This window comes from Geotrypetes seraphini, chromosome 15 (assembly GCF_902459505.1).
Source record: "Geotrypetes seraphini chromosome 15, aGeoSer1.1, whole genome shotgun sequence".
Classification (NCBI taxonomy): Eukaryota; Metazoa; Chordata; class Amphibia; order Gymnophiona; family Dermophiidae; genus Geotrypetes; species Geotrypetes seraphini.
This window is the reverse complement of record NC_047098.1, coordinates 17,791,251-17,815,522: the sequence shown is the minus strand read 5'-3', so window position 1 is coordinate 17,815,522 and position 24,272 is coordinate 17,791,251. Positions and strand designations below refer to the sequence as shown.

General features: G+C 42.6%; 1 protein-coding gene across 7 annotated transcripts in view; it reads left to right on the top strand.

The window, feature by feature from the left end:
- The window catches only part of PLCH2 (phospholipase C eta 2), a 599,022-nt gene that overhangs the window by 495,949 nt on the left and 78,801 nt on the right, over positions 1-24,272 (top strand). For 6 of the 7 annotated variants that reach the window (XM_033921954.1, XM_033921956.1, XM_033921957.1 and 3 more), the window contains 4 exons: positions 3,758-3,916; positions 7,223-7,264; positions 15,924-15,944; positions 18,810-18,899. In XM_033921954.1, the coding sequence (XP_033777845.1) occupies positions 3,758-3,916; positions 7,223-7,264; positions 15,924-15,944; positions 18,810-18,899 (312 nt within the window). The remainder of the gene's footprint in view (positions 1-3,757; positions 3,917-7,222; positions 7,265-15,923; positions 15,945-18,809; positions 18,900-24,272) is intronic. The other variant, XM_033921959.1, reaches the window with a different exon arrangement.

The following is a 24,272-nucleotide window of genomic DNA, read 5'->3' as shown; positions in this document are numbered from 1 at the left end:
GAACTAATTTAAATCATCCTTAGGTTATGTTATTTTTCATCTTTTGTTCATCACATTGAACTTACAGTTTTGCGGTTTATAAGTACGATGTTATGTTATGGTCCCGGACTAACACAAAACCAATCTCTTTTTTAGATCTATTCTGTAATTCATCAAGTTGGTAGGACTCAAGCATGAGTCGATAGCATCTAACTTATTAACAGTTTGGACTGTTTGGTTCAGGACTTTAAAGCACATACTGAAGGATCGTTAAATGTGGAATTTGCTCAAATATATTTTTACTCATCCTTGATTAGATGATACACTTAAGTAGAGAGAACGGCTGAGTGAGCCTTCATGACTATAAGCCAAATGGTCATCTGAAAGATTAATGCTACTTCGGAAGATATTTTGGTGACAGGATATGCTGGGTTTTTCTTGAAATGGATGCATTAATGATTGCATTGGCATTAAAAGGAGCTCAGTCCTTTCAAAGGTGTAAAAACAAACCATCTGTTAAATGGCTAGCATAGACAAAGAATGGGGGAAAAATCTACAGCCTTTGGAGCTCTGAATCATTCTGTTGTGTCCCAAGAGAGCAGGAGAAGGTGATGGTGATCAACTAGTATTTATTAATTTATTTGGAGAATGCATAGCTAATAGGCTATCAAAAAATACATAAGATCTGATCAGTAAGTGACTTTGCGTTTCAGAAGGCTTCCACTAACGGCTAGAACAGGGCTGCCCAAGTCCGGCCCTTGAGATCTACTGGCAGGCCAGGTTTTCTGGATATCCACAATGAACATGCATGAGAGAGATTTGCATAGCAAGAAGGCAGTGCAGGCAAATCTCTCTCATGCATATTCATTGCGGATATCCATTAAACCTGGCCTGCCAGTAGATTTTGCGGACCGGACTTGGGCAGCCCTGGGCTAGAACATGCCTTGGCAACATTAACACACTCGAAACCTTATAATACTCATTTCCTGAAGGAGCTCTTTATACAACTACAGAGCGAAACGGAGATCTTCCGTCGCACTTCATTTTGACAGCTGGGTAGAAAGTAAAACCCGAGCTAAGTGTCATGTAGAATATATCATGGGTCTCCATCAGGAGTAAAAATTGAGATCAAAGAAAACTATACAAGCTATTTTAAATGCACCCATAGTGGCGATTAATTTATAGGTTAAGTTTTCACATAAACAATGAAAATTAAAAAGAGACATTTCGGACCAGTGAAAGGCCGCATATAGGTTATTTGCTAAGACTAGTTCTAACAGCAATTAACCTTGAGCACTTGAGGTCTGTAGTCTCATAAATAATAGGGATAAGCTCATTCTAGCATTTGCCTATTACTAGAAGAATTGCTGGTTTGCCTACACATTTTCCGTTACTGAATTTTTCTAAAGCATTACATGAATTTCTATATTTTACTCAGTGCTTTAAGAGATATATCCCTACAATAGATCTCATGCTGTGCTGCAAAGTTTCAAGACTAGACATTTAACCTAAGCATCACCATATGCTTCTGCATCGTGAATGAATGGCTACATCATGATTGCACTTGTGCTGATGTGTTGACTGCAAACAGTGTCCTGGTTAGTGATTCCTGTAGAAGGAATTACCATTTGACACGGGACTACTTTTGATGGATGGATTATCATTTTGATAGATGAATTATCATTTGTCACGGGACTACTTTTGATGATCCGCACTCCATTGGAGAGAAACTCACTCAACCTCTTCTCTTTTCTGATCTTTTCCCTCTTAATGTCTTTCTGACATTTTCCATCCATCTCCTATTTAAGAAAGTGTTTGCCTGGGGAGTTTCAGTCCATCGTACTTTGCAAGCTTCCTCAGCCCTGCCTTTGGTACTTTTCGGCCTGTAGCAGAATTAGAGTACAAATTGGAAGCAGTTGTTTCTTGTTGGAAGAGATCCAGACTGGGCAGTTTAGGTGATGGTGGAAGAATTGTGTGTGTGTGGAACAGTTGCAGGGGGGATAATTTTGTGGGGATGAGGAAGTTTTCGGGGCAGTAGAAGAGTTGCAGGGGATGGTTTGAGGATAGGAGAAGTTTACAGGTTGGTGGAGCACTTGCAGGAGACAGTTTTTGGGATGGTGGGGCAATTGTGGGGTGCGGTTTATGACAATGAGAAAATGTGCTTGATGGTAAGAGAGTTGTGGGACAGTTATAGGGGGTAGTTTTGGGAGATGAGGATGTTTTTTTCAGAGAGCTGAAAAAAGGAAGAGAAAGTTTGAAAGGTGAATTTCCAGCCCCACATTTCCAGTGTGATATAATCTGTATGCTCCTTGTTTTGCAAAGGATGCCCTACATATTCTCATCCACTCGCTCATAATGTCAGTATTGGACTATTTCAATTAGAGAATGACACAGGGGCAAATTTGTTCCCATCCCTGTCCCATCTCCACAAGTTCTGCCCCATCCCTACAAGCTCTGTCCTCATCTGCACAAGCCTTGTTCAGATAATGCAGAATAGAAATATAGAAAATAAAATAAAAATGCATATAATTACAGTTAGCCAAGTATAGGATAGTCAAGCCATTGTGACATCACTGATGAGACTGAGTCTTAGGCATTGGTGGAATGAGGCATTATGACATCACAATATCAGCTCTGGCTACCAAATATGGAAACTCTTTTCACTAAGAGAGGAAGTTATCAATGTGCCTATGGGAAAATGCATGGGAATGGGGGGGGGGGGTAGTTATCAGTGTGGGCTATCATTAAGATTTGTTCTTTTATATAGTAGCATGTAAAAATAGTGGGTAATTGCAAGGGGGTATATACATGGGCAGATCAGGGCTGTGGTGCCAAGTGATGTGCACAGCTTACAAAATACCGTTGGATGTGTTCCATGGAAAAACCAAAAAAAAAACAACCCCAAAAAATCCACAGAGAAGAAAATCCAGAAGAAACCAAAAAGAAACTCTGTGGAATGACGATGTTCTTTAATGGACTTTATTTGAAAATGTCAAAGTTCCAAAGGTACACTAAAATCATCCACAGAAAATAAAATCATCCGCATAAAAGTAAAGTAATCCACATAAAAGCCTTAAAGGACCTAGTCCGCTAGGGATGCAGGACTTTGACAAAAAGTTTTCGTCAGGGGTCCCTGTAATGGTGAATACGTGGGAAAGCTAATATGTGGTGAGCCAGAAGTGAGACACTGCTTGCATTTGCAATAGATAGGACCCCTGAAGAAGATTTTTTGTCGAAACACGGCCTGTGTTGGGTCCTGAATCCCTAGCCAATATTGGGTTACACTAGTTTTCTGTAATGGGAGGTGGGCACCCAGTGCTATATAGAGCACTCATTTGTAGAATTGTTTATGCCAAGTCTTCATATACCGCTTTTATGAAAAAAGAAGGTCAAAGCGGATTTGCAATTTCAAATATACAGTATATATAAAAAATAGAGAATGCTAAAAATTCTGATAGGAAAGAGGGTCATTCACACAATGGAAAATTGCACAGTTACAAACATAGCTGGCTGAGAACTCCTAAGAAATGCCCTCACTGAGTATACAAAATTGATTTAATGCATGTACTTGTACAATAAATATGCATCTGTGTGTTCTCACACACATTAAAATCTTTTATGAAAAATGTGTGAAATGAACCAAAATATTGAAAATTGGGGGAAGCCAATTTTTCGGGGGGGAAAAAACCCCCCTGACATTTTTAGCCCAAGCACACATATTCAGCCTATTAAGTCTTTGTTTATTTTCCATTTGATAAACCTGTTTCAAAATTGACAGGCCTCCATGAACAGGAAACAGGTGGAAAACATCGCCAAGAAGAAATTGGACACTTTGATGAAGGAATCCAAAATCCGCGACCGTGAGGATCCCAACAATTTCACAGTCAGCACACTTCCACCTTCTGGAAAACTTCGCCACAAACGGGATTTCAAAAAGGTACGTCCTGCTGAGAGTCCCTTCTCTTAGGCCTTCCTCTTGGTTTGCAGAGCTAGGAGGGAGGGGAGATTCTTTCTTCTAGTATGTATCAGAAAAGAAATGAGTAATTCCATGTTAACTGGTCCAATTTCAAGGACGGTACACACTTGATATCTTCCACAGATAACAAAAATAAAGGGACCCCTAACTCTACTCTGGACCTGGTTGAGATCATGTCCCAAAACTTTGAATATTTTCATTAGAGGTCCCAACGTATCCCCTAAAAAATGTCGTCAATTTCTGAGATGGTCAAGTGGGGAGTTCTGGACTACTTGACATGGAATGACTCAAATTATAAAAGGCTTCTGCTCTGCTGGAGGCATTTAAGAAGCAAATCTGTAACCTAGCCCTAATATTTACACGTGGATTATCCACATAAATGTTTAGATGCTAACATATACATGCATGTATCTCCACATTTGCATACATACATGCCACCTTAGCATTATTCTGCAAATATTTATTTAAAGTACATTTGCAAGGAGCGCGTACAAAGGGATAGAACGTGGGCAAAATATAGGCCGACTTCCTGCTTATGCGCGTAACTTACAGAATATTCAAAGTTATAAGTGGTCCTTCCACATGTAGGTGTTCCCGTTTATTAAAGGACCTGATGTGGGCTATTTTTGGAAAAGCGCTTGCATCAGGGGTTGTCAATGTGTAAGTCCTTTGATCCTTCAAAGATCAGTAATTGTTACCAACATAAACAACAGTTAAAATAATGTGGCTAATCTATGCAGCTAAAAAAAAAAAAAAAAGCTGCCAAAACTGTCTAACTTTGCTGCTCAGTAAGATAGATGAACGGTCAGTTAGACGGTTTGGGCAGCTCTTTTTAGCTCTACCGATTAGCCAGTTTGTTTTAACTGTTTGTGTTGGCAACACTTGCTGATCTTTGCAAGAGCATGTGAAACTTACATTGATGACCCCTGGCACAAGTATGTTGCCGAAACACGGCCCATGTTGGGTCATTTAATAAACTGTAGATTCCAACCCATCCTTGGGGACCCGCTGTGCTTTTTTTTCACTTGGCTTAGTTTCATGTGATTTGGACTCCCTCTGTCCTGTTCAGTGGCGTAATAAGGGGGAGCGGGGGGATGGTTCACCCCGGGCGCCGTCGTGGTAGGGGCGCCAGCACCTCTCCTCCTTTCTGACCCCTTGCTGCGCATGTGTCTTCCCTTCTGACACCACAGATACCAAGTGACCCCACCTTCCGATCTCCTCAAACCCTCCACAAAATACTGGTGGTCTAGTGGGCTGGAGGGGGGGTTAGATCAGACCCCTCCCCCCAGCTCAAGATCCCTCAACCCCTGACACCACCTCTCCTTACCTACAACAGGCTCTAAGGATGGATATGGGCCATTAGAGCATGTTTCACTGTCAAGTGCATCTTCTGTAAAGGAAGGTGCCTTCTGCTACTATTGCCACTGAACCCCTAAGGGAGGGGCCTTAGGTGCCTGAGCCAATTGGAGCCTTAGACTTCTCCTAGTGCATCCAAGATTTTTAGAAACATAGAAACATAGAAAGACGACGGCAGAAAAGAGCCACAGCCCATTAAGTCTGCCCACTCTATTGACCCACCCCATTGAGTGCTAGTGACCTAGTTCCTTAACTTGACCCTTGTTGATAATCAGGCAGAAGGGATGCCCGCTCCCTCCTACCTTGAAGGGGCGCCTCCCCTCCCGGTGCATCTTGGATGCACTAGGAGAAGTCTAAGGCTCCGATTGGCTCAGGCACCTAAGGCCCCTCCCCTAGGGGTTCAGTTGCAATAGTAGCAGAAGGCACCTTCCTTTACAGAAGGTGCACTTGGCAGTGAAATATGCTCTAATGGCCCCTATCTATCCTTAGAGCCTGTTGTAACATCAACCACTACCATTAAAGCACCAGATTGACCCTGAAGTTTGGTAAGTTTTGGTAGATGGAAAATGGCGAAGGAGATAGAGCAGGGATCTCAAAGTCCCTCCTTGAGGGCCGCAATCCAGTCGGGTTTTCAGGGTTTCTCCAATGAATATGCATTGAAAGCAGTGCATGCACATAGATCTCATGCATATTCATTGGGGAAATCCTGAAAACCCAACTGGATTGCGGCCCTCAAGGAGGGACTTTGAGACCCCTGAGATAGAGGAAGGGGAAGATCAGGAAAAAAAGAGGAAACACGTAGGACAAGACTTAACACGTGGCACCCAAATTTGGATGCTGAAAAAAAATGCATGCTGAATGCTATTCTGTAAATGGCACACCAAGTTGAGCGTCGTCGTAGAATAGTAAGTAGCGTCATGATCCGCACTCAACTGTGAGCACGAGGATTTAAACCAATGGTTCCCAGCCCTGTCCAGGAGGATCACCAGTCAGTCGGATTTTCAGGTTATCCCTAATGAATATGCATGAGAGAGATTTGTATATAATGGAGGCGATAGGCATGCAATCTACCCCAACGCATATTCATTAGTGCTGTCCTGGAAACCTGACTGGCTGGTGGTCCTCCAGGACACAGTTGGGCGCTGATGTGAATCCTCACCTTTAAAGTTAGCACTGATTCCTCCCCCAACAAAAAAAATTCAATAATATTGTACGCATGACAAACCATGCCCCCCCCCATGGCCACGCCCCTTTTCCAGTTGCTACTAAAAGATTTGTGCACTCATTTTTATAGCATGGCATTTAACAAGATCCTTATGCAAATCCTAATTGGAGCTAATTAACTACAAAAACTGGTTCTTAGTGCCCAATTATTGCTAGCCTTCGGCTCATTAACTCAAATTGCATGCACACAATATATAGAATCTGGGGTGAGTGTAAACGTTCCAACTGGTATTCTGTTTTATTTTGTTTTTAGGTTGCAATGTCTCATACTGTAGTACAGTGGCTCTTAAACCTGTCCTGGGGGACCCCCAGCCAGGCAGATTTTCAAGATATCTCTGGTGAATTTGCATGAGGCAGATTTGCATGCCTCTATTATATTTAGATCTGCCTCGTGTATATTTATTAAGGATATCTTGAAAAACCTGACTGGCTGTGGGTCCCTCGGGACAGGCTTAAGAACCACAGCTATAGTGCATGCAGACCCACTGTTCCATGCGATGGCATTGCATCATGCATAAGTTTTTATACCGCAAAACCTACCTCTTAAAATTCTTTTCTTCTGTTACTGATATCAATTAGTGATTATTATTGATATCAAGAAGCGTCTTTGTTTTCTCACAATCTTGGAACATTCCAATGGACTGTGCCGCTTAACCAATATTTAACGTTTTTATGCTCCATTTACAGAAGTGCAGTTCCACAGCTGGGTCCACAGGAGACAGGTCTATGGTAAGAGAAGCGAAAATTACCCATAGCATTCACATGCGATAGTTTGTTTGGGGGCTGCACCTGCCTGTGGTGTCTGGACTTTCCTTGTGGGCTCTGATGCTTTCATTCATCCAGGCATCCACTACCCTTTACGGAGAGGGTAGTGGATGCCTGGAATGCACTTCCGAGAGAGGTGGTGGAGAGTAAAACTGTGACTGAGTTCAAAGAAGCGTGGGATGAACACAGAAGATTTAGAATCAGAAAATAAGATTAAATATTGAACTAAGGCCAGTTACTGGGCAGACTTGCACTGTCTGTGTCTGTGTATGGCCGTTTGGTGGAGGATGGGCAGGGGAGGGCTTCAATGGCTGGGAGGGTGGAGATGGGCTGGAGTAAGTCTTAACAGAGATTTCGGCAGTTGGAACCCAAGCACAGTACCTGGTAAAGCTTTGGATTCTTGCCCAGAAATAGCTAAGAAGAAAAAAAATAAAAAAAATTTAAATTGAATCAGGTTGGGCAGACTGGATGGACCATTCGGGTCTTTATCTGCCGTCATCTACTATGTTATGTTAATAACGTTCTAGGTGCTTCATATAAATTAATCTCATTTCACTCTTGATTGAAATTTGTAACTTCTGAATTTCAACAACGCCTCTCCCGACATGAATCCATGTTCCACCCAGTTCATCAGGGTCGGAGCACTGTGCTATTTAAGCAAAAAACAGATTGAAGAGACTTGCACTGATTTAAATACCTTACAGAATTTACTGCTGAATGAACCGAAAGCCTGTTTTCTCCGCTTATTTTATGACCCCCCCACCCCCGACACACACTGTACGTCTCATATTACGGTAAATACGGGCCTTTCCAGTTGCAGAAATCTCTCTCTGACAGCAAAACTGAAGCCATTTCCCTGTGGCTGTATTTTCCATTTCTTGCTTATCCACCTGGGAAGCATTCATTAATGCAACTTGCCAATTTCCATTAGACCTGCATGGTTGTGGAGAATTTCAGACAACCTGCCAACTGGGCAGACTTGCACGGTCTGTGTATGGCCGTTTGGTGGAGGATGGGCAGGGGAGGGCTTCAATGGCTGGGAGGGTGTAGATGGGCTGGAGTAAGTCTTAACAGAGATTTCGGCAGTTGGAACCCAAGCATAGTACCGGGTAAAGCTTTGGATTCTCGCCCAGAAATAGCTAAGAAGAAAAAAAAAAAAAAATTTAAATTGAATCAGGTTGGGCAGACTGGATGGACCATTCGGGTCTTTATCTGCCATCATCTACTATGTTACTATGTTATGTTAGTGGTGGTGACCTACCTGAGCATTCAAAGTCAGATAGAGATAACAACTGAACAAGGGACTAACATGGTCATGAATGCTTGTAGTCCACAACATCTTTTGGATTCTTCTTAGGTTCATCCAAAGAATCTATTGCCAGCCCCCACAAAACAAGTGCCGTTCTCTCCGATACAGCTACTGAAGTTCTGTTCTATTCCCAGGAAATTCATAAGCTCTAAGAACATAAGAATAGCCTTACTGGGTCAGACCAGTGGTCCTTCTAGCCCACTAGTTCGTCCTCACGGTGGCCTAGTACCTGTCCAAAACCCAAGGAGTAGCAATATTCCATGCTGCCAATCCAGGGCAAGCAGTGGCTTCCCCCATGTCTGTCTCAATAACAGACTATAGACTTTTCCTCCAGGAACTTGTCCAAACCTTTCTTAAAACCAGCTACGCTATGAGCTCTTACCACAACCTCTGGCAACACGTTCCAGAGCTTAACTATTCTCTGAATGAAAAAAAAATTCCTCCTATTGGTTTTAAAAGTATTTCCCTGTAACTTCATCGAGTGTCCCCCTAGTTAGAGAATGACACGGTGACAAAATTCATCACCGTTCCCGTCCCCGCGGATAACCACGGGAAATAATCCCATGTCATTTTCTAGTGTCTATTTCAACCTCAATTCTTCTACACCAGCATTCTTCAAAGCAAAGCTTGCGGGTCAGTGGTTGTGGCCATTCATACTCTGATTCTTATGTGAGCCAAGGATAATGAAGCCATTGTGACATCACTGATGTGATTGGCTCTTAGGCACTGGTGGAATGAGGCATTATGACATCACAATATCTGCTCTGGATACCAGAGACTATCATTCTGTAGTGTCTGTTTCAACCTCAGTCCTTCTACACTGGCATTCTTCAAAGCAAAGCTTGCGGGTCAGTGGTTGTGGCCATTCATACTCTGATTCTTCCCTCTCTCCTTAAAGAATGACATGAAGATGGTTTCCCGCCGAGATGGGAACTGTGATGAATTTTGTCCCGTGTCATTCTAATGCCCTAGTCTTTGTCATTTTTGACTAAGTGAAAAATCGATCCACTTGCACCCATTCTACTTCACTCAGGATTTTTTAGATTCCAACAATATTTAAGTTGAACTAATATGGCTTTGCTGTATACCCTAGTAAAAAGCCGACATGCATAAATTAATCCTTACCTTTGAAAGAAGTGACATAATTACATTATCAGTAACATCTTTTTCTCTATGCAAATTCTTGGCTTTTGATGATTGTGGCTCATCTTCCGTTCTAATGAGGCTTTTTACAACCCTATATCTCCACAGTCATTTAGCTTGCAGCTTTTAACAGCACTCTTTGACATTTTCCCTTAATCATGATAAATATTTATAATCGTTCCAGATGTGCTGGAACCATTCAGCACGTTCTACTGGCTGTTCAGGGAGCACTGAAGCGTGGGAGACCTTTACTGTCCAATAATAAAGGATTAATATCACTTTTCTGCAGCCTTTCTTTCAAATATAGCCAGAAGTGCTGTTAAATTAAGATGGGGAAAAATCACTTTTTCCCCACTAGGGTAAACAGGAAGAGAAACTAGTGGATCCAGTATTCAAAATAAGTTATATGTAGTGAAAATATAATTTGCCTGTCCATGGATTTTTGGCACTTATATGGATAATATCGGGCCAAAATTCTATCTGAACAGCCAGGTTTTAAGGCAGAAATAAGGGTGAACTTTCAGATTATGGGAATACCGTGTTTCCCCGAAAATAAGACAGTGTCTTATATTAATTTTGTGTTCAAAAAACACATTAGGACTTATTTTGGGGGAATGCATCATCTCTCTCATCCTCTCCTCCACCCCAATTCTTACTCTTTCCTTTCTCCCCCCCCCCCCACATATGCAGCATCTTTCCTTCCCTCTCATCCATCCCCTTGTGCCTCATCTTTCTGTCCCTTCCTCCCATCCCCCTGTGCAGCAGAACCCCACCGACCCTCCCACCGTAAGTCTGACATACCTCTGCTCCGAGACCTCCCAAAACAGCAGCGGCAGCAGTGCTCTTAATGGGCTGCTTCGTGCCCTTCCCCGCTGGGACCTTCCCTCTGCCGCGTCACTGATATACTGAGCATACTCCCCCACCCCACCCCCATTATAGCGTATCTTAGATATAGCACTGGCTGGGAGTTTGGTTTACTTATGGGGTCAGGCTGACCTGAAACCCAAAGAACCAAATAAATAATAAATACACTTTAAACATTTAGCAGGTCTGTGAATTTTATGTTAAAAACTGTGAATCTTTCTCTATAATATTTCAATCGTCAATGGAATGCATTGAACCAGTTGAAATCTGTGAGAGTCACAGAACAGAGTACAGTGAGATAAAATTATTCTGTTTGCCAGAAGCAATTCCATTTCAGTTCTAAGGACAAAATTTTTGCAGGCTTTAAAGCAATTTCATCCCACAAAAACACTTTTATTAAAGGATATCAGCCTCTGGCTTGTTGTGAAATTATGATTTGCCATTTAAATTCTCCAATATAGATATTTTATATAGATGTATATTTCTTTGTGTATGTGGAGAAATATTTTTCTGCTACACATGTGGCTTCTGTACTTAAAATTCCCACAAGGCATTTGTGTTTAAGGTAGGATATAGTAAGATTTAGCACAAAATCTTAATGATAGGTGACAGATGGGAGGGGTGGCTTGGTGTGTGGCCCAGCTGTAGGTTTCAAAGTGTAATGAAGCTAAATAATATGCCTTTTTAAGTGTGATGGGATTATCTTTCTGGAGGATGCATGGTGTGTATAATACTGCTATGGCCCATGCTGTCTCCTTACATATGACACTGTCCAAACCAATCAAAGCCTCGAAATTGGATTATTAGGAATTTGCTTACCAGGAAGGTTCTGGGCATCTTTTTTTTTTGCTCAAGATCCTTGCAGTAGATGCCCCAGATATACTGCACGGAGGGAAACCATGATCCTATAGAGCACAGGTGTCAAAGTCGGTCCTCGAGGGCCGGAATCCAGTCGGGTTTTCAGGATTTCCCCAATGAATCTGCATGAGATCTATTTGCATGCACTGCTTTCAATGCATATTCATTGGGGAAATCCAGAAAACCCGACTGGATTCCGGCCCTCGAGGAGGGACTTTGACACCCCTGCTATAGAGGATAGGTGTGGATGGTAGGAAGTAGAGAATGACACGGTGACAAAATTCATCACCGTCCCCGTCCCCGCGGGTAACCGCGGGAAACCATCTTCATGTCATTCTTTAAGGAGAGAGGGAAGAATCAGAGTATGAATGGCCACAACCACTGACCCGCAAGCTTTGCTTTGAAGAATGCTGGTGTAGAAGGACTGAGGTTGAAACAGACACTACAGAATGACAGTCTCTGGTATCCAGAGCAGATATTGTGATGTCATAATGCTTCATTCCACCAGTGCCTAAGAGCCAATCACATCAGTGATGTCACAATGGCTTCATTATCCTTGGCTCACATAAGAATCAGAGTATGAATGGCCACAACCACTAAAAATGCTATCGCAGCTTAGTAAAAGGGAGCCCATAGTCTCATGTCGGGATGGCCAGAGTGTTTGAAGCTCAAGCCCAGAGAAATGAATGAGTTACTGGTCCCGGCCTTTAACCAAGCCTGAATGCAGACATCACAGCTTAGGGGTGCCTAGTCTCTGCAGCTTCCGTGAGGGCAGAGTTCTCTTTCGGCGGCTGAGAGGAGGAGGATGGCAGAGTCTGGGCTTTCAGTTTGCAGTCGGAGACCGTGTCGGTGAGTTCAGTTCCTTTCCCTGAGCTCACAGTAGGCTGTGCTATGTTATGTGATGGCGTAATAACAATCTGCTCCTTAACACACATACCCCCCTCTTTTTCTAAGGCGCACTAACTGATTTAGCACACGCTAAATGCTAACGCCACCATAGAACATAATGGTCACGTTAGCATTTAGTGCGCGCTAATTTGATTAGCGCGCCTTAGTAAAAGAGGGGGTTAGCGCACGCTAATCGATTTAGTGCACGCTAAAGATTTTATTCTATGGATGCGTTAGCATTTAGCGCATGCTAATCTTTATGGCTTGCTCACCTTAGTAAAAGAACCCCAATATTGATGACTGGTGTTTCAAGTGAATCTAAAATGGGACATTTCTTCTCTAGTGTTTTCCGCTTTTATAGCCAGACCCATTGTAGGTTGAGGCATTAAATTATGTGACGCAGAATGATATATTGAAGACGGAGTAAATCTGGGGAAACTATCTGTCCAATAAAGAATGGGCTGACATAAATATTTTAGGGATACAGAGTGTGTAGCTTGCTTCGCCTTCATGAGGTCCTAGATAGGATTAGCACAATGAGCTGATCAAACCCCTGGGTTTGCCCCCTTTATACTCATTTATAGAGAGGGTATGTTTGGGCAGATTGCATGGATCATTCAGGTCTTTATCTGCCGTCATCTACTGTGTGTGTGTTACTGCTTTTCCTAGTGAAATCAGATCTGCAAGTCTGTGCATACCCGGGAATAAAATCTAAGGCTGTCGATCGGATCCAGATTCTAAGGACAGGGCTGATCCAGTCCTGGTTTTCCCCCAGTGTATGCTGGGACTTCTAGTCTTGGTTTTCTTTGGGCATGCAACGGAGAAATCAGAACTTCGAGTCTCGGCATACAACAGGGTAAACCCAGTGCTGGATCGGTACTGGCGGTCTTAAGAAAATCAGACCTGGGAATTAGAAAACAAATAAAATAAAGTCTGAGAGAGACCTGAATTCTCTAAGCGCTTCTTAATATTTTCATCGCCAACGGGAACTTGTCCAAACCTTTTTTTAAACCAAACTAACTGCTGTTACCACATCCTCTGGCAACAAGTTCCAGAGGTTAACTATTCTTTGAATGAAAAAATATGTCCTCTTATTGGCTTTAAAAGTATTTTCCTGTAACTTCACCGACCCCTCTCTTTTACTAAGGTGTGCTAACCGACTAGCGCGCGCTAATCAAATTAGCATATGCTAATGAGTCCATCATAGACTAACATGCATGCATTAGTGTTTAGCGCGCACTAATCGGTTGGTGCACCTTAGTAAAAGAGGACCTGAGTGTCCCCTAGTCTTTGTAATTTTTTAATGGGAGTAAAAAATCGATTCACATGTACCCGTTCTATTTTTGATATACAGTAAAACCTTGGTTTGCGAGCATAATTCGTTCCAGAAGCATGCTTGCAATCCAAAGCACTCGTGTATCAAAGCGAAGTTCCCCATAGGAAATAATGGAAACTCAGACGATTCATTCCACAACCCAAAAACTTTAATACTAAATATATACATATTTGTATTGCAAGACCTTGCCCATTTAGAGCAGTCACTACACCCCTGCAGCGTCAGAGAGAGAAGACCCATCGGCTCAGTTGTGACGATGCGACGCGTGTATACTGTATGCACTTGTATTGCAAGAGATTGCTTGTATATCAAGTTAAAATTTAATAAAATGTTTTGCTTGCCTTGCAAAACACTTGCAAACCAAGTTACTTGCAATCCAAGGTTTTACTGTATTTTATTCTATAGGTTTTGAGTTTGTATTTTTGAGAGTATTCTCTTTCTGGTTCTTCTTATTTGTAGTACCTTGCCGAAACACAGTGCTGTGTTGGGTTTGGATTTGAAGAAACCTTTTTATGACGTTTGGCTTGACTGCAGTCTGCTCCTTTGAACCACTGGTGGGCTGAGTGGAGGGTCCATTGTCCCATCCCAATTTTGTTTTTCTGCCCGTTCTATACCATTCAGGATTTTGTAGACTTCAATCATATCTCTCCCTCAGCCATCTCTAGGATTCTATAAAGGAAAGGTCTTATTTGTCTTGATAGGCTGAGCACCTAAATATAGGCAGTGTGCTATAGAATTGCCCTCAGACTGGGCAATCTGGAGGTTTATGAGGATCAAAATGAAGGTTGTCAGCCATCAGGAGGCTAGAATTTTCAGAATAAGGTTTGTGTCTCAAATTCCTGGGGCTGTGGACAGGGAGGGGGCAGATTTATTTACTTTTTTTTAACCTTTGCCTGTCCTGTCTGTCCAAATTAGATTGTAAGCCCTTCTGAGTAGGCACCGTCTCTTGAATGTTAAATATACGGTGCTGCGTACGCTTTTCAGTAGTAGATGAGCTCCATATTACTGAAGCATTTCCAATAGCATGGAATGCAAATATCTTTTTTAAAAATTTTCTTTCTACAAGTAGTAAAATGTGGATTGCTTACTGAACTCTCATTTGAAAACATTTTGAAACGAGCAGGCAGGCTCAATGACTCAGATATTAAATATGCATTATTTTATTCAAAAGTAAAAATGATCCTGCAAGTAGATTCTTCCTTCATCGCTGTTGGTTTGTTTTTTTTCTGTGTTGAGAGAGCACCCCCTGGAGACACAGGTCAGCACTGTACGAATATATTCCAGAGACAGAATCTGTGCTTTTCACGAACGGGAATCGCAGAAGCAGTGATAAAATTGTTAGTCCTAGAAAGGAGTCATTAAAAAATTGTTAGTCCTAGATAAAATTGTTAGTCCTAGAAAGGAGTCATTAAAAAATTGTTAGTCCTAGATAAAATTGTTAGTCCTAGAAAGGAGTCATTAAAAAATTGTTAGTCCTAGATAAAATTGTTAGTCCTAGAAAGGAGTCATTAAAAAATTGTTAGTCCTAGATAAAATTGTTAGTCCTAGAAAGGAGTCATTAAAAAATTGTTAGTCCTAGATAAAATTGTTAGTCCTAGAAAGGAGTCCTTAAAAAAAAAAAAAAAAGAGTGAAACATAGAAACATAGAAATATGACGGCAGAAAAGGGCTATAGCCCATCAAGTCTGCCCACTCTTCTGACCCACCCCATTAAGTCTGAGTGCTAATGACCTAGTTCCTTAACTCTACCCTCGTAGGGATCCCTCGTGTATGTCCCATTTATTCTTAAAGTCAAGCACACTGGTGGCCTTGATCACCTGCACTGGAAGCTTGTTCCAGTGATCTACTACCCTTTCTGTGAAGAAATACTTCCTGGTGTCACCATTAAATTTCCCTCCTCTGAGTTTGAGCAGATGCCCCCTTGTGACCGCGGGTCCTTTGGGAAAGAAGATGTCTTCTTCCACCTCGAAGCGTCCTGTGATGTATTTAAATGTCTCAATCATGTCCCCCCTTTCCCTGCGTTCCTCTAGAGTGTAGAGCTGCAATTTGTTTAGTCTTTCTTCGTACGGGAGACCTTTAAGCCCGGAGATCATCCTAGTGGCCATCCAGCAAAGGACAGGTACATGGCAGATACATCTGAAGAGGAGGAATGGGCTTTCAGGCTGAGATGACATAAAACAAAATGGAAAAAGAAACATTGTAACACATTTTTCTTTTTGATTTTAGCCTGCGATACAAATTAAAAAGGTAATGAAATACAAAATATAATATAAAACACACACACACACACTGAAATGTGGGAATTTGGTTAAAGGTTTAAATTTTGTTAAATCTCTTGTGTGATTTCAGTCATTTTTTTGCTAGTTTAAGATTGTTGGCATAAGATTTGTTCTCTTGTGGAGGAAAAAGATCTTGCCGCTAACCCATGCTACCCGTGACTTCAAGGGCCAATTATTGTAACAGCCTATACTGTAAGCTATACTGCCAAAATACCAGATGAAAAGGCTTCAGTTACATGCAAAACACGGCAGCTTGGTTATTGAAAAAATAAAAAGATCTTTTGATTATGTGATGCCACTTCTGGCTGAACTACATCGGCTACCATTGAACTGCATATTCTTTTTAAGTTAACTGTACTCAGTATTAACGTACTTATCCAAGCTATTGCAGCAGTAAAATCCAACCAGAGATCTTAAGTTGGCTTCTCAAGGTCTTTTGGAGAGACCAAGTAATAGGGTTGCCATATTTTCTTCTGCAAAACCCCGGATATGTTAACCCATCCCATTCCGCCTCCAGCCCTGCCCCCACACAGCCTCTTCTCTTCCCCGATGAGCTCCAGCTGTGTCTGGAGCGTCTGGAGCATGCGCGGATGTGTGTGATGTCATCGGCGCATGCTGAGAGGCCCTCCAGATGCAGCCGGAGATTGTCGGGGCTTTCCAAAACCCGGACAAATGCTGGGTTTTGGAAAGTTCGTCCAGGAGCCCAGACGGTCCTCTAAAAAGTGGACATGTCCGGGTTTTTCTGGACGTCTGGTAACCCTACCAAGTATCATTACATTGCAATCATAAGAACATAAGAATGGCCATACTGGGTCCGACCTGTGGTCAATCTAGCCAAGTCTCCTGTTTCCAGCTGTGGCCAGTCCAGATCACAAGTACCTGGCAGAAACCCAAATAGTAGCAACATTCCATGCTACTCAACCAAGCCAAGCTGTGCTTTCCCTCAGGTGCACGAATACAGGATGTCCGGGGCGGTACTTGGAGAGACCCCCCAGGAAAGAGACTTAGGAGTTCTGATCGACAAGTCGATAAAGCCGCCCACACAATGCGCGGCGGCGGTGAAAAGGGCGAACAGAATGCTAGGAATGATTAAGAAGGGGATCACGAAGAGATCGGAAAAGGTTATCATGCCGCTGTACCGGGCCAAGGTGCGCCCCCACCTGGAGTACTGGTCGTCGTACATGAAGAAGGACACGGTACTATTCGAAAGGGTCCAGAGAAGAGCAACTAAGATGGTTAAGGACCTGGAGAAGTTGCCGTATAGTGAGAGATTAGAGAAACTGGGTCTCTTCTCCCTTGAAAAGAGGAGACTGAGAAGGGACATGATCGAAACATTCAAGATAATGAAGGGAATAGACTTAGTAGATAAAGACAGGTTGTTCACCCTCTCCAAGGTGGAGAGAACGAGAGGGCACTCTCTAAAGTTAAAAGGGGATAGATTCCGTACAAACGTAAGGAAGTTCTTCTTCACCCAGAGAGTGGTAGAGAACTGGAATGCTCTTCCGGAGTCTGTCGTAGGGGAAATCACCTTCCAGGGATTCAAGACAAAGTTAGACAAGTTCCTGCTTAGCCGGATCAAACGCAGGTAGGGCTAGTCTCAGGTCATTGGTGTTTGACCAGAGGGCCGCCGCGTGAGCGGACTGCTGGGCACGATGGACCACCGGTCTGACCCAGCAGCGGCAATTCTTATGTCCTTATTATCTGCACAGCTGCTGTGAGTCAGCCATTTGCAAGGCCCACTCTGTTGCCGATGGGCAGTGGAATGAGGCAGCTCGTGGCAGCGTCGGGCCGGAGCCATGTAATTCTTCTTGCTGCCTTCCAACAACCACAGAAGAATTATGTGGCTCCGGCCCGACGCTGCCTTATTCCACTGCCCATAGACAACGGAGGAAATGTTTGTTTTTGTTGTTGAAGCTATGTAAAATAGTTGTAGGTCATATTTGATGTGCTGTTTTGTAGTGATATTTTAACATTGTACACTTCTCCCTCCGTATTCGCGGTTTCGTTTATTCACGGTGTTTAGCTTGCTGGCTCCTCCCCCCCAAATGACATCAGCTTGCGTAGAGAAATTGCCGATGCCAAGCGTTTACAGAGAAAATCGCCGATTCCCGGCACTTTCTTCACCGTGTGTTGCCTCTCCTTCAGGAACAGGCCAGGTCTCCCGCCGTGTTAGTCGCGGTTTCACCACATTCACAATGGTTTTTAACAGAAACCAGCGAATAGCCTATGAAAAAGTTATTCGCGGTTTTCCTGCATTTGCGGTTCTGTTAATCCCCTGTCCAAGCGAATACGGAGGGAGAAGTGTCATTTGCTTTAGGCGAGGCAAACTATTAATTACTGTAAAGTAAGCGCAAGATCCCCAAGCAAAATGAAAATTTCTGTTGCTCATACCTTTAGGGCTCCTATTACGAAGGCGCGTTAGCGGTTTAGTGCGCGCAATAACGTGTGCTAAACCGCCGGCCGCGCTAGCCGCTACCGCCTCCTCTTGAGCAGGTGGTAGTTTTTCGGCCAGCGCAGGGGTTAGCGCGGGATTAAAAGTCGCGCGCGCGCTAAAGCCGCTAACGCGGCTTCGTAAAAGGAGCCCTTAGTAAAAATAAAGAGAAATAACTGTCCTCCAGAAAAAAATCCCTCGGCAGATCTTGGGCATTTGCCCAGTACCTTTTTTTTTTTTTTTTCTATACGCTTTTTCTCTTGTTTAAAGCTTCGTAAATGTGGCTGTGTGAATTGTATAGATTCCAGCGCGATGGTGAGCGTAGAACGGCTCATGAATTAGCCCAGTCACCTGTTCTGCCTGTGTCTAACAGTTACTTTGTTCTGTTGTGCTTGCGGCCAGAGTAAACCAGAAGACGATGTGGAATCCGGGGAGGAGCCCAGCAGCAAACGCCAAAGCCGCTCCCTTATGGGCAGCTTCTCCAAGCGCAAGGTAAATCTTGAGAGCGTTCATTTCCCTCTCTCCCAGCCAGATGAGCAGTATTCTTACTTAACTTATGTGCTTTTATATTCCTTCCTCCCAGAAGAGCTGAGAACGGGTTACAAGTTTTTTTGCATAACATAATAGAGCGTATTTATACAGTGATGGCAAACATGGTAGGGTAGAACATTGTTTGACAACGATGGCAGAAACACAGTAAACAAGGCATGGAAAAACATATGACAAAACATGGTATGGTGAGACATAGTATGGCAAAAAAAAAAAACCAACAACAGCATGGCAAACATGCATGGCTAATCTAGGATAATAATAATAATTTTATTCTTATATACCGCCATACCCGGCGAGTTCTAGGCGGTTTACATCAGTTAGCATAGGATCCACGTTGACAGCAGATTTACAACGAATTTAACAGCTAAATAACAAATTTTAACCGAACTTGATGAAGGAGGGGGGAGATTGGGGGAGGTCGGGAATAGAGAAGCTATCGTGGAGGAGGATAAGAGCAGGGGGCGAATTAGGGGGGCGAAGAGTAATGAAAGTTGGGGGGCCCTTAGGGGTCATGTTCACTAAATAGGTAAGTTTTGAGTGATTTTCTGAAGCCGAGGTAAGTGGGGGCCTCGACATGGGACTTACATAAATTTTGTGAACAAATCATGACATTTTTCATATTTTTAAAATATTTTCAGCACATAAGCACTTTTGAAAACGTTTTTTGAAAATATTTACTCAAGGGGGCGGGGCTTTTTGAGTTGTTCTTTTTTGGCCCTCTATTCTCCTTTCAAAGCCTTTTGCTGAGCGTTTATTTTTAACCCCCCCCCCCTCTTATACAGAGGTGCGCTATGCTTTTTAGCGCGCTCTAAATATTATCGCTAAACGTGTGAATGTTATCCTATGGGCGCGTTGGCAGTTAGCGCACGTGTTGATTTGACGCGTGCTACATCCACGTTAAAACGCTTAGCGCTCCTTTTAGTAAGGTGCGCTAGTGTTTTTAGCGTGCGCTGAAGATTAGCGCGGGCAAACCACACGTTAAATGAAAAATACTAACGCAAGCTCTATGGAGGCGTTAATGACGCACATGCTAGGCGCTGTTTCGCGTGCTAAAACCGCTAGTGCACCTTAGTAAAAAGAGCCTTTAGTGTTCATTATTTATTATTATAGAGACCGAATGATGTACGGGGCAGGACTTATTGAGGGGTTTTTAACCTGGTGCTGGTCGCCTGTAAGTCTTTTACCCGGGGCTATAAATGTTACATTACAGCATCAAAGTGTTGAACTTTGGCCCATACTGCGGTGTCTCACTTTCATTAATTCTTATTTAAATAAAGCCAGCATTTGTTCTTTGAATGGTTAATATAGGGTTCTGCCAATTGTTCTTAATTTATAACATTTTTATTGAAGAAATCAGTAAATATATATACAATATTATAATACAATAAAATAGTCATTAAATTAAAATTCATCATATTAATTTCCATCAAATACCTTTCATTTCTTCAAAATATATTTCCAAAATACCCATTCCATCTCTCAATACCCTCCCCCTAATTCCTACCCCCTTTCCCTTTTCCTATTGACCTCTCCCCCCTATCCTTCCCCATAATTTAGTTTTTAACTTTTTTATTGAAAGAATCATACTAAACCCCCCCAAACCCAATGAAAGTTGACAAAAATAAAGAATAATAAAAGTAAAGAACTGGAATTTTAGATAAATAATCATAGGTTCAATGTAAATCATTAAGAATTAAACTTCTTGCCTTAGTTGAAAGATTCTGAATATACGGATCCCAAATTTCCATAAACATACGAAATTTCCTAGCCGAACGCTTAACTTCCCAAGTCTCAAATAACAATAGACGATGAAATTGATTCCTCCAATGCCAAAAACTAGAAGCTTCTTTTGATAACCAAAATTGCATAATGCATTTATGTCCTATTATACACGCCTTTTGAAATAAGAGACACTTCTTTTTACCAAAAACCCCACAAGCCGCAGCTTTTCCAAAAATTACTCCCCTTGATGAATCTACAACCCCATAATGAGCCTAAAAATAACAGGATGGCAGACCAGAATGACCTAATTAAAGGGCATGACCAAAAAGCATGAGTTAAAGTACCAGGATCCTTATTACACTTAATACAAATTGGGGTATTAACCAAACCGGCATGAAAAGCTTGAATTTGTGAAAAATAAGCTCTATGTAAGACTCTAAATCACAGATGTCAAAGTCGGTCCTCGAGGGCCGGAATCCAGTCGGGTTTTCAGGATTTCCCCAATGAATATGCATGAGATCTATGTGCATGCACTGCTTTCAATACATATTCATTGGGGAAATCCTGAAAACCCGATTGGATTACGGCCCTCGAGGAGGGACTTTGACACCCCTGCTCTAAATGAACATTCCCTCCAAATAGAACCCGTAATAACTTTTGGAATTCTATTAATAGCTTGTGTAAAATCTATAAGTGAAATTGTTCTTTTTGTTAAAAAAAATAGTAAGACACATCTTTCCTTTTTTTTTTTTTTTACCAGGCTCTATTATTTATTTTCCTTAAGACAGCTATCGTATACCCACCAAACACCAGTATTAATATTTTACTAGAAGACTTAAGAACCTCAGAGACATCATTCAGGACTCATATCACTCATTATCCTACGCTTTATGTGCCCCCTCCTCACTGGTTCTATCCAGACGTAAAGCAGCATAAAGTTGTAACAGGTTTGTAACACTGTAACTTACAAAAGATATTTGAGAGCACTGCTACTGTTAATTATTTCTATAGCGCTACCAGACATACGCAGCGCTGCACAGAGTCACAAAGAAGAAGAAAATAGTCCCTGCTCGAAAGAGCTTACAATCTAGACAGACAGACAGGGTGCCATGGATACAGTTAAGGGGAACGGTTAATCTGCTGGACAATCAAGCCATTGTGACATCACTGATGAGGTTGGCTCTTATTGGCGGAATGAGGCATTATGACATCACAATCTCAGCTCTGCTTCCCAAAGACTGAAACTCTTCGCACTATTACTACTACTATGAATTACAGTGGTACCTTGGTTTACGAGCATAATTCGTTCCAGAAGCATGCTCGTAATCCAAAGCGCTCGTATATCAAAGCAAAGTTCCCCATAGAATATAATGGCGACTCGGACGATTTATTGCTACTGCTGCTAGCGACCGACGTAAACGTGACAGAACTGCAGGGGAGTGAGAAAGGTGAGGGAGCAGTGCCACATATTCAGGGAAGAAGAGGAGGAGGAAGAAAAACTGTTCCGAGGGGAGAAATGCTGGTCCACAGTGGGGAAAGAGAGGACGCCCTGACCACCAAGCAAGCTGGCTCAGAATGCCACTTGAGACGGCCCCGGATTTGTACATTCTTTCTAAAATCTGCCTTCACATGAATTCAAAAGCAAATTGGATGAGATTTTACAGAAAAGTTATTGGTGGATGTGATAATCTACCTGCCTAATAATGAACACTGCTGGTCCACTGATTTTAAGTCAAATTATCAGAGTCAATTCTTTTTCATTACTATAGAATAGACTCACTGCAGTGTTTATTTCACCTCACTCTGGATTTTCATGTGGACAGAATGGTTAAGTAACCAGAAGGCAGCTGAATTCAAGAGAACTTCGCTCTTTCTACAGCCGAACCAACCACGTAACTTGGTTTAACTTTTTTTTTTTTGTTGTTCGTTCTGTGCCGCGGGTGTTTACCTTCTTGCCGTCTCCCTCCTCCTCCTTGCTGCAGTGTTTGCTCAAAAATGGAAGGGATATTATAAAAAATTTATGGAAGTTTGGGAACCATTAACTAAATATTGTATAACTGAGGAAACATGCACAACCGGGGAGAGGGGTATGTTTTGGCATTTGTTAAGAAGTATTGAAGGGTTGATTACAAGTATTTTTATGAGATGTTGGTTAATGGGAAGTGGGTGGGAGAAAATAAGTCTTGTTTTTATTCTATTAAGTATATTGTGTGCTGTAATGATAATATTTTATGTAAATGCATCATTTTTTGTGCACAATTAAAGTTTTAAAAATGAATAAAGAATTAAAAAAAAAAAAAAGCCAGGGGCAGCAGCTCCTTCGTGCCTCCCGCGGCTGATCTGGAAGCCTTCTCTCTGACATCGCGATACAGGGGCATTATAACATTCTTTCCCCCCCCCCCTCTTTTACCAAGGTGCGCTAGCGTTTTTAGCACACGCTGTCGATTAGCGTGCGCTATCCCCCATGCTATGCATAAAAACTAACTCCAGTGCGTGGCATTTTAGCGGATGCCAAGCTCGCTAATGCAGCTTAGTAAAAGGAGCCCTTAGGCCAGGGGTAGGGAACTCCGGTCCTCGAGAGCCGTATTCCAGTCGGGTTTTCAGGATTTCCCCAATGAATATGCTTTGAAAGCAGTGCATTGCAAATAGATCTCATGCATATTCATTGGGGAAATCCTGAAAACCCGACTGGAATACGGCTCTCGAGGACCGGAGTTCCCTACCCCTGCCTTAGGCTCATCCCTTTTTAAAATTAACTCCTAGCATCCTGTTTGCTCACGGTAATGCGCGCACAGCAAAGCTAAGACAAACTTCACGGACACAAGCGCAGTGCTGATTGCGGGAATAGTGAGACCAACCTGGGTGGGTATCGCTAGAGAGACATTTGAATTATGACCTGAAGAGGGATCTTAGGAGAGGAACAGATATTCTAAAGACATATCTATTAGGTCCAAAGCAACGTTGGGGTGGGTGGAGGGGGTGGGGGGGGGATAGTCATCAAAGAGCGCTACTGCATTTGCGTGTGCTAAACATGGTTCATAGTCATTTCACGCACGGGACTCCAGTGCGCCAACATTTCAGCGCCAACAAATTGGTGCAAGACTCCAGCGCGCCGCCTAAAAAGTTACTTTTAAAGAACTCCGACGCAGGGTGTGAGTGGGGAACTCCCCCCCAGTTTACTTCATACTTTTTGCGCTGCCGTTGGGGGGGGGTGTTGGACCCCTTCTTTATACAGCAAACTTAAATTTTTCCCAATTTTTTTTTTTTTAGGAAAAAGTTGTTTTCTCTATAATGTGAGGGTTTGCACCCCGCACCCCCCCCCCCCCCAATGACAGCGCGAAGAGTATGAAGTAAAGTGGGGGGTTCTCCCCACTACCCCCATCAGAGCTCTTTAAAAGTAACTTTTTCTGTGGCACGCTGGGGTCTTGCGCCGAATTGTCTGCGCTGCAATGTCGGCACGCCGAAGTCTCACGTGCTTTTGTCCCATCACCGCTAAACACTAAAGACACCTGTAATATTTCTATGGGAATCTTTAGCATTTAGCATGCGGTAGCACCTTTTGATGAATTCTCCCTTAAAATGAAATTATTC